General features: G+C 45.6%; 1 protein-coding gene across 1 annotated transcript in view; it reads left to right on the top strand.

Moving 5' to 3' along the window:
• Positions 1–315: 315 nt before the first annotated feature.
• Positions 316–16,440, top strand: part of notch2 (notch receptor 2) — a 34,827-nt gene continuing 18,702 nt past the window's right edge. The window contains exons 1-2 of the mRNA XM_036553332.1: positions 316–861; positions 6,880–6,961. Coding sequence (XP_036409225.1) covers positions 789–861; positions 6,880–6,961 — 155 coding nt within the window. The 5' untranslated portion in view covers positions 316–788. The remainder of the gene's footprint in view (positions 862–6,879; positions 6,962–16,440) is intronic.

The raw sequence follows: 16,440 nt of genomic DNA, 5'->3' as shown, positions 1-16,440 counted from the left end.
CTCGCACCTCCTACACAATTACATCTTACATCGAAATATTTAACGTCAAACAATTACAATTTAAAGGTATTAAGAAGTATCCAAGCTTAGTTAATCATAACGTAACGTAAATCTTCAATGATAAAAACCGAATAGCTGCTGTTCTACCAAGGGAAGGAGGGGAGCCAAACGCATAATACTGCAGGGAAGCGACAAAAGGACAACTGGAAAAAACAGAATCGACTAATGGGTTAAACTTGAGTCATACCCAACTTTGAGAAGTTGAAAATGAGAAAAAATTCCTCCGCCGTGGCAACAGAAAGAGAGGGAGATAGCTAGCTAGCTAGGTTTTGAGTGGTGATAGGTAGGCTACTGAATAGACTTTAAGATTAACATATCACAGTCTCTTTTGTTTTTAATGAGAGGATGTTTGGTAATGAACGATTTACGTTAATATAAAAAAACGCAGTTGCTAAATTATCAGGCACAATAAACACTTAAGTATTGATAGATCCATTCCTAACTTGTGCGGAAGAATACACCACACTACGCTACAGTGACCGAGTGAAAGGAGAGGAGTTCAGAAACTTAGAGCTCGGCTTAACTTTTTTCTTCAATACGCCGAGAAATAAGAAGAAACACAAAGGAAGGACACCACAACAATTTATTTAAAACCGAGACAACCTGTTTTTCTTATTATTGTCCTTTACCAAAAGCACTGTATAGTAAGAAGTTGTGAAGTTTAAGATCACCTAACCTGACGGAGCTCAGCCTCGCGCTGGAGACTCTATGTGGATTTTACAAAAAATATGGGCCAGCTACCCGGTTTCTCCTCGGGCAAAGTCGTTTTCTTCATCGCCTTATGCATCCGACTTTCGTGGGGTAAGTATAGTATCTGTATTTTGTTGTGGTTTTGCCCTTTCCATCCCTTTCCTGCAGCTCATGGCATCTGTCTGGGTGTTTGGGCACAGGGCGAAGCATCTGCACACGTTCCTGGACAGCCAGACTCGCTGCTGTTGTGATTTTTGTTGATTGACTTCAAACTTTTTAGATACGTCTCGATTTTGATTCAGTTTTTTTTTTTTCAAAGTTAAGATAATTGCGACATTGCTACTTTGTCGCTAGCTGTTTGTTTAGTTCGCTGTTAATTAGCGACTCGCTAGTCACATAGATACAATTAGCGACTATTTTGGTTGGAAATGGAATGCCGTGCGGTGAAAACGTCAAAGCTGCGGGGAGCCTGGCCTTAATCTTCGCTATCTGCGTTAGCTGTAACCAGTTCGAACGAGAAGGAATGTTCTCAGTTGTTCGAATGGATGGCCATAGCAATCGAAATCTAAGATGAACTTGCAGAGAAACAGTTTTGCGTTAGTACAATAATCAGAAAATGCGCGGAAGAGTTTGTAGTTAGCTACCATAATTCATTTTTCGCTTTTTTTTCACACAATCCTAACAATCCGTCCATGGAAATGGGTCGCACCGCTGCCCAGATGTGGGCTAGCTTGTGTATGGTAGGCGCGCTGGATACACTTTAGCGAGTTAGCGGGCGAGGGGAATCCAAAATGGATACTGAAAAGTTGAGTGAAGTTTTTTTTGTCTGAAATGAGGAGCAGTATAGTCCATTTCACATCCTTTACATATCGAGCTATGGTTGGGAACCACAAGTAGAGATAATTTAGCTAACTGTTGCTGAAATAAGCGGCCTTTGGTAATGTTTTCTGCGGGTGCATCTGTTTGTGTGATTATGACACGGTGAAGTTGCGCTTCGATCTGATAGGCTTTCGTACCAGGAATATGGGTTCAGAACCCAACGTTCTGTGGTCGGAAAACAGGAACTAAATGCACAAATAATGGATTCACGCGACTGAGAACACTTGACACATCGATTTGTTATTTTTGTAGTGAAGCATGTACAAAATAGGTGCTAAATGCTCAAATGACACTCGGTAACGCAAATTCCACTGCACTGTTCAGACTTTTATGATACGCTGGTGAGTGAATGTTTGTGTGTCTAAGATGGGCGCATGTGACTTAGTTTAACCGTTTTTAGGAAAATGTAGCGACTGTCTAGGTAGAGGATCGAGCAACACAAAGAAAACAATAGAACGTGACACTACTGCAGGCAGAAATAGAAATAAAGGGATTTTTTTCTGTTGGTGTTTTACAATACACACACACATGCACACATAAAAGTACATTTCACATATTCTTTTCAGAAGTGGACTGGATAGTGTCTTGTGAGCCGGTTGTCTGTTTCGCTGCACAGGACAATGTGCGGCTCAGTGTGCGTGGGCACCCTTCTGCCTGTATTTACCCAGCACAGACAGCGTGCGTGTGCACCGAAAAGCCCAGATATTAGGCCGATTGTTTAGCAGCCAGACCCATTACTGCGGCTTGGTGTGAAATGTGATTTATTGGCGACATGCTTCGCCCGCCGCGCAGAAAACAAGCGCCTGTTTATTGGCCTGCCCACTGCCTCGCATTGCTGAGCGCAGGCTCTTCCCACTGGCCCTCGTGGGCGCAGCGCGTTCGAAGGGGCAGTTGCAGGGATAGTGAAAACCTAATAAAAAAAGCGTTTTGTAGACTGTGGTGAAACACATGCATGGAGTCAGAAGAGCATGATGTCTGCACACTCTGTGCACACATTTATAATGGAGGAGACGCATTCTGTTGCCTTCACATTTGCTATATATTATTCCTTTTGTGAAAAAAATACATCATCATGATGCGATGATGAAATGTTTGTTGGAAACAGAGGCTAGTTACTAAGGGGGGGGGGGGGGGGAGGATAGTGAGAATGGGCTGGGGATGCAGATAGAATCTGAAACTGTGTCCTTTAATATACAATCAGCACTTCAACAGTTGCAGTATGTGGGTAAGACTTGGAGGCTGGAAATTGTTTAAAAGTCTTGAAACATCCCACTGCAGTGCTGGCCTCTAAATGAACTGGAAGTGTGAAAGGAACAAGGAATGAGATGGAGGGAGAGGGGAAAGAGAGTGAAATGGAAGTCAGAGGTGGAGTCAGACTGGGGTAGCACAGTGGAGTGGGGGTTACGGGGCAGGATTTTCGGCACTGGGGCCACACTGTTGAGCAGTTTAACGCATTAACAGGGAATTAAGATGTTCGGCATTCTTGCCACAGCAGAGCACAGTAATCCTGGGACCTGCAGAGTGAGGTCGGGGTTCCCATGTTCATGCAGGCCTGCTACACAAAGGGAACTGGCTCTCCGCTGAAGCCAGTACCTGAGTGGCCTGGAGGTCAGTGTGCACACGGACTCGGATTTCTGTGTGTGGGTAAGACGGGTGCTAACAGCAGCAGGCCGCTGTGAGAGGACCAGTTTCCGATTGCTGATTTGGCAGCTTTGCCCTGTGTTTCCATAGTAACTGTTAAATGAGTAGAGAACAGCCAGGGATAGAGCAATTCCAGGAAACCGGGTCACTTCCTGACTGAGTGCGAACAACTTCCTGCCCTGTCCATTACGGCTCTCAAGCCCGTGCGGAGGGAGTCCCCCTCACTTGGTCTCTTTGTTCAGCCATCTCATAATTACTTCCCCATCTCAGTACACACCCATTCCCTCCATGCCTCTCATTCACTCACCCGCTGTCTGTGAAGGAGCACACATCAGACGCAGCGCACTCCAGCGTGCGCACACCACATATGGGACACACCCTCCTGCGTTCATCATACTTGGCACACACACACGCACACCCCCACACACAAACAGCACACACACTCATCGGACACGCAGCGCATATGCTCCTCCGCCCTCCCACTCACATCTGGACAGTGCTGTCACAGCTGGCCCATCGCAGCCGGCTCTCCCACCCCCTGGAGGGAGCGTCTGGGAGCGACTGCACTGCACAGAGATTGGGGGGGGGGGGGGGGGCTCAGGTTTCTGCTCTCTGCTCCCACAGGATCTGCTTCACATTAGCGCCTCGCAGCTTCACGCTCTGATCAGCAGGGATCAGAGACCGCTCCCTCCCAGACACTGTAAATCTCATCCGTTCTGCCTTTCTTCCCCTTCACCCTCCCTCCATCTCCTTCCCTTTCTTTCCCTCCCTCGCCTGCCAGCCATCGGCCCCGCTCTGAGTAGCTGGGAAAAAAGAGAGGAGAGACGAGAGTGGGGCAGAGAGGGAGGTGACCGCTGGCTTTGCGTTTGCGCCTCGCGTGTGGAGTCAGTGCACTTTTGCTGCACCTCGCTCTGTCTCTCTCCCCTCTCCATTCCTCCCTCGCTTACTCAACTGTGCTGTCAGATTGCAGTTGAATGCAGTGATGCCAGCACTTTCAAGAAACCAATGAGACAAAACAGAAGAAATCTAAATGTATGAAGGAAAGGAAAATAAACAATATAGATTAGGAGCAACAGTCAATATAAACGCTGTTTAGAACAAACACTTACAATAGATCTGGGATAGAAACCTAGTCTTTATTGGCCAGCACAGTGGGTAATTCTTTGTTTGGTGCTGTTGGTTGGGGTGTGTGTTATATGGACCAGTGTAAACTCTTAACAGTCGTGTGTGTATTGGAGTCGAGAGTGTATCTATTCTTCTCCTGCGCATTAAGCAGTCCTCACCTGTGTTGCCCCAGTAAAGCTCCAAATGGTCACGGATTTTTTTTTAGGTTGTTTTGAACGGAAATGGAGTAATTAGTGGCAGTCAGTCCTGTATCCTGTGAGATCACCCCTTTTGGCAGAATGACAGTGAGTGTGGAGCTCGTCAGACTAGTTTGCAGAAAGCGCTTTCTCCTTCCCCTCCCCTCCAGCTCTGTGTCTTCCCCCCACTCCCTTCCTCAGCCTCTCCCCCGTCGTCTTAGTTTCATCTCCTGCCTTACTCCCTCCTTCACGCCCCTTTCTTAGATTTCTGTCTAAACACTTTTTTACAAGCCGAGGAAGTCTAATCCACTTTTCAGGAAGGTCTTTACTCTATTAGCGTTTACTTCATTGTCAAAAGAAGATTGCTATGGAGAACATTAGAAAAAGCTGCAAATGGCTGACCAAAGACTGTATGTGTATAGTTTGCTGTCCAGAATGCATAGTTGGCCTTTGTCACTTAAGTGTTCTCCTCATCTGCCTTTTCTGCTACCTAATTGTAGTTTTATTTTCTTGCAGCAGCAAGTAAGTAACAAGTAAAAATACTAAAATTTAAAGCATTGTGTTACAAATGAGATAACTGTGGTTAAACAGTAACATGCTGATGACAGGTATGACACATTTGTTGTAATAATGTCCGTGAGGATAATTCAATTAACCTTTATGGTTGACCTTCTGACACCAATGATAGTAAGATGTGGAACTGCAAAACTAGTACTGATTGGGGAGTGTGTTAGTGTGAATGATAACAAGAGTAAATGTAATTATATGACATATGGTCATATTGAAGAGCCTGATTGTGATAAGACCTGCTGTAGTGCTTGTATGACGAGCAGCAGAAGCCAGTGATTACGGCTTTTGGGCTTTGAGCTGACCGGTGTGAAGGGGCCTCTGCGTCATTCAGTAATGCTGAGAAGGCAGAGCTGATCCTTATACACAAGAAGTGAGGTCACGCTGATACCACATCCTCTCTTTTTGCTTTTTACTCTCACTAATACATGAAGCAGTTTTTTTGTTGTTAGCTTTTTATAGTAGTTGTGGAAGTCTGTGTGTTACTACTCTAATGTTCTAAAAATAGAGTTAAATTGCAGTTTTACAGCGCCTTTCAGGGATGTCAGAGCACCTTGTAGAAGGGGTGGTGGCTGATGGCAAGCGTTCATAGTATCAGTCCCGATGTCCTTCCAGTGTGGAGCAGTTTGGAGTCAATGTGCATGATATGCAGTGCTAGGGTGTCTTGTTTTCTCTCTTCATGCTATCAGTGTGTCAGTACACAGCATGTGATTCTCTTTTCATGGTATCAGTGAGTCAGTACACAGTGTGTCTTTCTGTCTTCATGGTATCAGTGGGTTAGTACACAGTATGTCTTTCTCTCTTCATGGTATCAGAGTGTGGTACACAGCACATCTTTCAGTTTAGATGCTTTCAGCTGGGTGAGATAACGTTGCTCTGGGACAGACGAGCAGCAGGAAGTAAGCTATTCTGCGCAGTGAATGTTCTCACTGTGTTATGTCTGCGTCCGTGTCACACAAATGTCAGTGCTGCTGTGGAGTCACCTGAACTGCTATATCGTGCTTCCAGGAAACACACCGTAGTGGCATCTGTGCCTCTCTGTCTGTTGGCCCCGCTGTGTCTTAACTGTATCGTAAGCCGAGAGTTTGAGAGTCTGTGTAGTCATGTCTGCCCTGTTTACATTAACCACAAACTCATGTGCCTGACTCTGAACAGCCTCCCCATTATTCAGTGGCTGTGCCTCAGTTTATCTCGTTAACAAGCAGATATTTTTAGCTATTTATCTATTTGCTGAAACGCTTACTCCAGAGGACTAGGGATTATTTACACTCCTAAATGCTACAGATTACCTCAGTCCATGACCTCCTGAACCTTCTTACAGCGGCGGTCTTCCTCTTGGTCAGCAGCAGCCTCCGCCCTGCACCACAGCCCTCAGAGTCATGGCTGCACTGGTGTGTGAAAGAGTTCAATGTGTCAAGGGTAACAAGGCCCAATAGTTTTGGTGCCACAGTGTTGTAAGAGAGCCTGACAGCTCGTCACCTCCGTCCGTCTGTGACCGCAGCCTGCCGGCCCAGAAGCATTCGGGTCTGTAGGTTCCCTCTGGACAACCTCCTCTGCCTTTGCGTTCATGCGTTGACTGTGGAGTCGGATTCTGTATAGGTGTGGAAGTTGGTGTGCGTGTGTGTGTGTGTGTGTGCGCACGTGCGCATGTGTGTGTGTGTGGTGGGGGTTGCACAGATTGGCAGTGCTAATTGGCCCTTGTGTCTAGATTCCACTCATGATACTGTGTTGTTTGTTACAGCTCTGCAGTGTCTGGATGCCACAAAGCCCTGTGTGAACAACGCCACCTGTGTCACATTCAACAACGGTACAGGATACTGCAGGTAGGTCACCTGGGCTGGTGTACAGCTCTCTGCAAGCAGCAATGCTGCTCTCACACACAGCCTGCTTAACTTACCCTGTCTGCACTTCCAGTAGTAATTGACAGTGAATGGTGAGCGTGAGTATGTGCGTGGTTTAATTTGATGTTAGATTTAAATAGAACAGATGACAGGGAAGTTTTCAGTCGCTTTTGCAAAACTCAGGAACAGTGCCATTCTAACAATTCTACAGTTATTTGCTTTTTACTTGATCTTCCTGAATTCATAGACAGAATGTCCTTCAGCCTCATTTTCACCCTGTGTAAACATCCTTCCATTTTGGGAGCACGGGATTGAAATAGGCTGCCAGTTTGCTGAACCAATGTAGCATGTGAAATACCATCAAACTGTAATGTGTTTTTAACATTGAAAATTTAAATGTAAGTATTCAGTTTCATCATGTCATCATGGCGCAGTCATCTCAGTATTAATCTGCAAACGCGTTATGAAGTCATTTACGTAGCAAGATGTTGGGAGAAGGAACCTGAGAAGGAAAACGTACCTTTCCTCCAGCATGAGGGAGTGGTAGGAGAGGTGCATTGGGACACCACAGACCGACTAAAGCAAGGAGATATGTTGAGAAATAGTGGTAGAGAGGGAAGAGCAGCAGATTTCAACATATAAATAAATGATAGGGATGAAATGATGAATCTTGTAAGCTGTGACCTAGAAGGGTGCCCACGCCCTGAAATGGCAGAACATGTGCTATAGTATCACCCAACCCACAGAGCACAGGTCGAAACACAATATAGGTTTCTCTCCTCCAAAACAAGATCCCACGGTAGGTGCAGGAGCGAGGGCTCCCCATTACCAGGAGATGATGAGCCCAAATGCCCAACAGGTGGGCCCAAAAGGGAAGGCGCGATGTGAGTGCTGTTATTATTTTAAGATGGCGGTGCGTTAGGTCGCAGCGGCCACTCTGGGTCCTAAACTTACTGTCTTATTGTCTTTTTGCACTGTGCCCATTGTGCTTTATGTTGTCTTTGTCTTGCACTGTCTAAATGTAGCACCATGGGTCGCAGGGAAATGTTATTCCAACCCTACTGTATACTTGTATATGGATGGGCTGACAATAAAGTTCTCTTGACTTGACTTGACTTGACTTGACTTGACCTGACTTGAGCTGGAAGAGGGGCGGGGGGAAGGAATGGCCCTCGGACACGTCTCCCCTCTACGTGTAACAATGTGTTGAGGATTCCCCCCCTCCCTTTAAGAGATCTCCTTTAAAACTGCAATCAGGTGACAGAGAGCAGGGCAACTGTTAGTCTGATTAAGCAGTCAGTCTGTGTGTCGTCATGTAATGCCCCAAATGAAAGGACCCTTTGTGAGAAAATCTCATTATGCGTGTATCAGAGTTTCAACATATTAAAGGCAAGTGGTGAAAAATAAACAGTGGAATCCCCCAAGACAAGTGTAATTATGGCGCAGATTTTAGCTCTTATTGTGTTAACATTCCTGTAAGTCAGGGAAGTTAATGATGATGACTGTGTTGTTGTGTTGACATGCTGTGCAGCACCCGCACCTCAGCACCGCCCAGTGGATCTCACGTTAGAATAAACCCGAAGAACGTCCCAAAGAGCTGTTCAGAAAGCACAGCAAACTGGAGGCGGAGGCAGAGTTTGCTTTCCGTGCTCCAGCGCTGCTTTAGGTGACACCTCGTGTGGGTCACGGAGAGAGTGCGCTGGAATTTCACTCTGCCGCTGAGAACGCGTTGCAGGAGGAATAGGCTGAGAGAGATCGGCAGGGTAGGGTGTGTTACAAGCTGTCAGACCGGTGAGACTGCAAGAGCTGTGCCAGGGTGTGAGAGTGCGTGAGTGTGTCATTGTTTGTCACCGTTTGCGTCCCACTCTGCGTCTCTGTTTCAGTGTCTCTTTGTGTGCGTCCCGTGTGTTGCGCAGCGCCAGGTGTGTGTTTGTGAATGGACGTTGGTCAGCTCAGGACGGTGTACCGCAGTGTGTCAGTGGCTCTGGTGAGGGGGCCGAGTGAAAGTGTGAAGTTAGGAGCGTGCGCACTGCTGTGGATCGCCCCTCCCCCACCCTCTACAGGAAGCTGAGAACTGCAGTCAAAGTGCATTGGGGCAGAAGGGACATTTAGGGCTCATACCTGAGCACATAGACCCTGAGGCAACAGCACTATGGTCAAAGGGCCTTTTTTCAGACAGGACCCTTTCTCTGCAAATGGATTCCTCTCACTCTCCTTCTTGCTCTCATACTCTCTCTCTCTTTCCTTCTTACTCACTCTCTCTCTCTCTCACACACACACACACACGGTCTCTTTCTCTCTCTCTGTTTTTCTCTCACCAGACAGAAGAGAGGAGATGGTGTGTGCTGTTGTTTGATCTGACAGGTAGAATTTGTCCTGGGGCAGACAGGGAAGAAAGAGGGAGGAAAAGAAAGGAGAATGTCTTTTAACAGTAAAGAGGGTGTAATTTGATAAGCGCGTCCCCTAACTTGCTGAGCACTGATGAGAGAGAGGGGGGGAGGGAGAGAGAAGGAGGGGGGTGTAGGAGAAAGGAGAGAAATTAACCTGTCACTACGCTTGCCTCATCACACTGTCAGTCATCCCTCACACTGTTATGGGAGATGCCCTTGGGCCTGACTCATCTGGCCTCTTAATCTCTCTCTCTCTCTCTCTCTCTCTCTCTCTCTCTCTCTCTCTCTCTCTCTCTCTCTCTCTCTCCCTCGCTCTGAGGGGTGCTGAGTGTCTGCCCTGGTTGGCCCCGCGGAAAGTTGCTTTTTACCTGGAGAAACCGTTGATCTGATTTCTTATTCAAATGAAGCCGTGATGTCCCAAGGGGCAGAGGCTGCCGAGCAGAAACTCCGGTGGCGGGAGGACGAGTGCCACCGAGCCCCAGCACGACTCGTGGAGCCGCGCCCCGAAAAAAAACCTGATCCCTCTGCGCCGCGGGGCCTGCGCCCTCCGCTCTCACCGTGGCTGCGCCAAACACGTGGGCATGACGCGCCCTCGCGGAGATCAAAACCGAAATCCGCAGGGCTCCGCCACGATAAGATGTGGAGTCTGAGCCCGGATTTTCCCCGGTGTGCGTGCGTGTGTGTGTGGATTGGGTGTCCCCGCACACCAGCGCAGTGATAGCGCGGAGCCACAGGGATAAGGCTGTCGACAGGGCGGCAGTGCACAGACGGGGACGGAGCGGGGGCAGGAGCGGGGGTGGAAGCCGGGCACCGTGGGCCGGGATGTGACCCGCATGTGAGGACTATGGGAGGGAGATGTAAAGAGCGCAGCCCGTCACTGCCAGCTCATGAGACAGGGGTCTGTCAACATGGGGGACTGTCATGCCATGCGGCCACACACACACACACACCATAGCACAGTCGCGTGGCATGCTCACACAGATGCCAAGGCCTGTGTCCACACACACACTCGCGCGCACACACACACAGTTATACGCGGGGGGATGCCTCGCGGGAAAGTGGGGAATGTTACGACGAGACTCTAAACCCACAACACACTGCACTGATAAGTGGTGCTGTGACACACAGATGTGCAGTTCTGATGATGACAATGATGAGGTTTTACTGCTATAATCGCTCTATTGGAAGGTAGCCTTGAGCTTGAGAATGTTTAATAACAGGTAGCTCCAAGGTACAGCAGGATAGTGCGAGGGGGGTGAGCGCAAGAGGAATCCCAGCACCGAGAGAGCAGATTAAAGCATAGGTGTAGATATATCCTGCCAAACGGCATTTAAAGCTCGAAGAGCCTGGCTTCGTTTGTCGTTACAAATACACAAGGAGTGCGTGAATGGAAAGGGTAGTGCATCTCGGCAAAATGGTTGCCTGAATTTTCATTGAAAATGGTAGTGAGTATGTGCTGGTTAGCGTGTGCATGGTGAGGCCACACAGTCCAACCCACAGCTCCACCCTCCTCAGACTCCCTCTCCTGTCTCCCCTCCTTCTGCGTCTCCTCCCTCTTCTTTCATTCCCTCTTTTTCGCCTCACTCTTCTCTCGCCACAATCCGCCCTTTTTTTCTGTTACTATTAATTTCTTTCCTCTGGCACCCCTCCCCCCTCCTACTAGTTCATGTTGTTTTAGTGGCTGCTCTCGCTTTTCTCTTATGAAAAGGAGCAAATGCTTAAGATGGAGAAGAGGGTGGGGGGTGTTTCTAAAAATAACATTTGAAAAAAAAACATTTAATGCGAACTTTGAAGGATGAAATGAGCGAGATCAAGTGAGAAAGAATGTTTTGAAAAAATAGCAAGAAGTAACCTTATTCCTTGGGCTTATGCAGCTTCAAGCTGTGTGTGTGTGTGTGTATGTGTGTGTGTGTGTGTTTGTGTGTGTGTGTGTGTTTGTGTTTGTGTGTGTGTGTGTGGGTGTGTGTGTGTGTGGGTGTGGGTGTGTGTGTGTGTGTGTGGGTGTGTGTGTGTGTGTGTGTGGGTGTGTGTGTGTGTTTGTGTGTGTGTGTTTGTGTGCATGGTTGCATGTGGGTGCGCATATTTGTTTTGTGTGGTTTGTGTGTGTGCTCACAACTCTAGGGTTTGCGAGTACAGATGGTGCTCTCAAAAGTTTGGCCTGGTGGCGAAATGTTTCTGACAGCAAAATTGTTGAAGGGCCACCTTTACCAGGCTGAAACCAAGCAAACGCACTGCTGTTGAGTTACACATGTGACCCGGGCCTTTTTAAGGTGTTTCAGAGGGACTTCCAGCTGGCACTGACCAGACTGTGAGAACAAGAGTAGATATGAAGGCACATGTACACCGGGGCTATCTGCAGAGAGAGAGCAAAACAGAAAAGCTGCCTGATGTGGCACAACCAAAGAGACAATGCACTCCCCCTGCCCTTTTGCTCCCCTCATGTCAGGACAGGGAGAGGTCAGAGATCTGAGTGCCAGAGAAGAGGAGCGGAGAGGTGGTGCTGGGGAAGGGGGGGGGGGCGCTAATGTGAACCAGCTGTGGAAACCTGACACCGCGGGAGAAGGGGGCTGTAGGGACCTGCACATGGAGGGAGTGGGAAGGAAAACTGCACAGAGAATAATAAAGAGCCCTATAGTCGAGCATTCGGGAGAAAACCTGAGATGCAGTATGTTTATGGTGGAAAGCAGATGGCTGCTTGAGGGCTAAGTTGCATCTCCAGACCCAGTCCTGTGTGTTGTTTGGTTAATGGTGATATTGCAAAGACAAGGTGCTGGGTGTGTTCAGGGGATTTTGTTATGGGGGGGGGGGGGTCTACACTCATACAGCACACGTGCACAAGAACAATGTTGGCACTTCACTAAACTGTGAAGATTTTAACCTCACTGAAGAGTTCAAGTTTAATTTATTGTTCCTTACCTTACAGTTCAGTGGGCATACACATTGAAAAGGAAGGAAGTGGTGTGCAGCGGAGAAATCTCCATTTTCTTACATTGTTGTTTTTCTGGTGTCATTACGTGACATTCCCTCACTCAAATGCACAAGCAGTGAATCAGCCCTCGAATCATTACTCCCTGTAAGTTTTTATTTATTTTTTTTTACAGTCTCTGAGTGAGCAAAACATGGCTGGTGTACAGATGGCTGTCCTGAAGTATTTATGGCACTTGTTTTGCATTGAAACGTTGATATTTCCCAAACTTGTAATCGAAAACGAGTATAATCTCCCTTTCTTCCTGTTTGCCTGTCTGCCAGCCCACAGACTGCAGTATGAAGCCGGTCGCACCCCTCCTGCCTGTTAGCACAGGGCTAGGGCACTGTTAAAACGGGTATAGATTAAAATTCCACACAGCAAGATACAAGCCAGCTTGGTGCACAAAGAGAAAGTAATCTACGGCTTAGCTAATTGTTTGGCATCTGTATTTATGCATTTAAGTGATCAAGAATTTTTATAAAGAAAGTGAACCACAACATTGCAATTTGCTAATGTGATTTGTGACAATCGGTGGAGAGAAGGGGAGGTGAAACAATGCATTTTTCACTTTTTTATGAAGATGGAGCCAGTACACGCATTAAGACTCTTGAAACCCCCCCACTGTGTGAACTGCGAGTTTACCTGGCGCACATTGTGTCTGCGCGATTACAGAATCGGAGAAGCTGGTGCTGACACACCACATAAGCTTCGAAATCAGGGAATAGTACAATGTGTCACCAGCCCAGGGTTCTGCAGCAATTTCTGAGCCATCAGGTGCCGCTTGCTGGTCACTGATGTTTCCTTATAAGGTTAAAAGTGCTCACAGTAAGTACAGGACGCATAAAGTCACCAAATAATTCTGTTGAGCAACCTGGCTATTTCTCTCCTCCCCTCATGCTACCATTGTTTGCAGTGGTAGCTGTTTGTGGATGGATTAAACAACATGCATGGTCTTGCTACAGCTTAAATGCAGCTCCACCACCGTTTTATAAATATATTTAATTACTTGAATTAATTTGTTAAGTACATGAATTCAAATTAGGGTTTGAAAGCTCCGTCAGACTCTGCTTCACTGGCAAATATATTTGTTCCTCCTCATTAAAGTACTTACTCAAGTGAGAATACACACAGAACACTATTTTTTTTGACAAATTAATAAAAGCAGCTAATTTGAAATTGTTTCATGGTTCTGTAAACTATGAGTGCAAGTAAAGCTTCATACAGTCTTCAGATATTTTTCAATTTTGTCTTTCTAGGCTGAACAGCCTTTATGTGGATGCTAGGGCCTAACCGGGATGCTAGGGATAACCGTCTGCTTGACCTGATCTTGAGGAGTAACAGCCCTTCATACTGAGATTTTGCAGATGACTGATGTGTTCCAGGGAATCTAAAATGATGTATCCAGTCCCTTCTCTGTAATTCACAGGAGCTGTGGTGCAGAACATCAGTGCGAGAAACATTTCAGAAACGTTAAATGACATTCAGGTTGATGTACACCTTTTAGATCACCACTGAATTTTATGGTAAGAAAGAACATACCGATATATTTTGGTAGTATAGCATGTCTGTAATGAATTCCTTATCTTTGGCATGTATTTAAAGCTTGGTGACCCCTCTTTTGCTTTTCATTTGTCTTGCTCAATGGATCTAATGCAGCTCGTTGCTGCGCTTCAACAGGAAACAGCTTGCATAGAACAGAGGCTGCTTTTTTCCCTTTGGCACATTACATTATTATGGTTATTTCTGTTAGCAGTTGTTTCGGTACTGGCAGTACCTTGTTGTTAGTGAAACGCTAATCTGAACAGGAAAATACCAGGGTAAAAGAACAAAGACTGTGTGATATCCACATGCAGCTCGTAAGGTGCTTGAAAGAGCAGTTATTATCAGTCTCAGGACCTGGCGCATTCCAAGGTGTCAAGCCAAAGTGTGCCTTTAGTGGTCATCAGGTTTCCCCAAGTGTCATGGCTTGTGGCAAACAAAGGCAAAGTAAAAGAGTTAAATTGGCTACAATTGCCAAAAAAAGCAATTTTTACATTTCAGAGATACAGTTCTTCAGTAACCTCATCACTCAGACCAAGCAAGGATGCTTTGGAATACATTTGATAAATTTAGTCATTGAAACAAACACCAGAGTGTGGCTGGAAGACTGGACACATTTGTGCCAAAGGTAATACACCAATATTTTATAAAACGGCAGATGGCAGATCATATAAGGACCTTAGTGTGCACCTCACACCTTTGACTTCGCTGGTAAATCTCCCTTTCCAGCAGTGACACCTTTTGTTGATGTCCAAAAAGCATTCAATCATATAGTTACTGTTTGTCAGTTTGTTGTTTGTCTTCACAAAAGCAAAGCTGTTTACAAATGGTATGATGTAGGACTCTTTCCCAACGCATTACAGATCCTGGCAGAATTTCCCCCATCACATCAGTTTTTGTAATATTGCTTGAATCACTAGATTGTTGTATAAGATCTGATTTTAACATCAAAAGGATCCAGATACTCATCTCTGCTGTGAAGATTAATTTATATGCAGATGACATACTGTTGACAATTTTAGAGTATCAAACTAAATTAAAAGATTTAATTATCCAATTATTTCAGTAGTCTTTCAGGACACAAGCTCAACTGGGTATAATCAGAAAATATTCCATTAACTGTATGTCTTTGCAAAGGTACCATAAGCTCAGTACCATTAAATAGTCCCTAGATGGGCTGAAGTATTTGGGAGTGGCATCAAGACCATGCATTAGAAATAGTTCCTTACTATATGTAATATATAATATTTAGCCACAAATTAGCTTTCTCCCAGAATAATCTAATCAGTGCCATCCACTTCCCTTTAAGAAGATGAATGCAGTGTTTCATAAATTCCTCTGGATGGGAGAACACCAAAATTTAGCTGAAATTGTCATCAGATGGGAGGCCTGGAGCTAGATACCCAAAAATATAAAATTGGTCTCAAGCAAGCCAAGCTCACTCTGTACCTTACATAAAACCTTGAGATCTGAAGGAACCAAATCCCCTAGTGCTCCTGAATGGGTAAACGGCAGCTACATAAATCAAGGAGAGCCACAGGACAACAATGGACCAGGTTAACATGCTATTAAAGACAGTAACAATGGATTTTAAGTAACTGAAAAACAAAATGAAAATACAGAGTTCTTCATTCACCTGCCTGGTCAGATAACAGCTTAGATGTTGGCTGTTTCCAACAAACAGATGAAAAATAACTTGAAATCACTGAGTAATTACCCATATTCCAAGTAAAACATGGAAGACACTCACTCAGGAATGCATCACGCAATGCAGTGCATCAGTACAGTCAATGTGGGAGGGACACTGACGCTGGCCCCCAACGGCTGCTGTTCAGGCAGGTTAGCACAACATCGCAGTCTAAGAAATATATTGGTGAACTTTACGTTTGACTGCAGGGTGTATGTCACACAGAGATAACAGAAATTTATGGAGGCAAATGAAACTGACATGTGCTGGCAAGAAAGGAACAGGACAATTTTATGTATAATTTGAAACTCACAAATTATGATATTGATGAATTCTAATGATTGAGCTGTCACAGGTAGAGAAGAGACACTGACTCCTAAAATACACGTCTTCATTTACCTGGATAATGGAATAGGTTGTAGAACAGAAATAAAACAGTAACATCTGTGGTTTCTATGACTGCATAACATCTTTTGGCTATTGGAAAAGTGTGTACTGTATTAGTGGAGAGACGTGCCTTCCGTTGACTGCTTGATGTGTTGATGCTCAATGAAATATCGTGCAGCTTGGCAGAAGTATATGCGCGGGAGCGTCAGATCTGGAGACAAACAGCTAAAATGAATAATGCAGTGAACTTTATTACCTTGAATGGAGCCCAGAGTGCCTCACAGATCATGTCAGACAAGCATAACACTTAAAAATGAAGACATAGAGAAAACAAACTGTCATTAGAATGTAGGTTAAATACAATAAATGACTACATTAATCATTTAATGTAAAATAAATACAATAAATGGGTAGATTAATCATTTAGTGTCTCCGCCTTTGGAATGAAATGTGAAAATTGATGCCATAAAATAAATGATTGCAGGTTTAC

This window comes from Megalops cyprinoides, chromosome 2, assembly GCF_013368585.1.
Source record: "Megalops cyprinoides isolate fMegCyp1 chromosome 2, fMegCyp1.pri, whole genome shotgun sequence".
Lineage (NCBI taxonomy): Eukaryota > Metazoa > Chordata > Actinopteri > Elopiformes > Megalopidae > Megalops > Megalops cyprinoides.
Note: the sequence above shows the minus strand (reverse complement) of the source record. Positions and strands in the feature narration are given on the sequence as shown.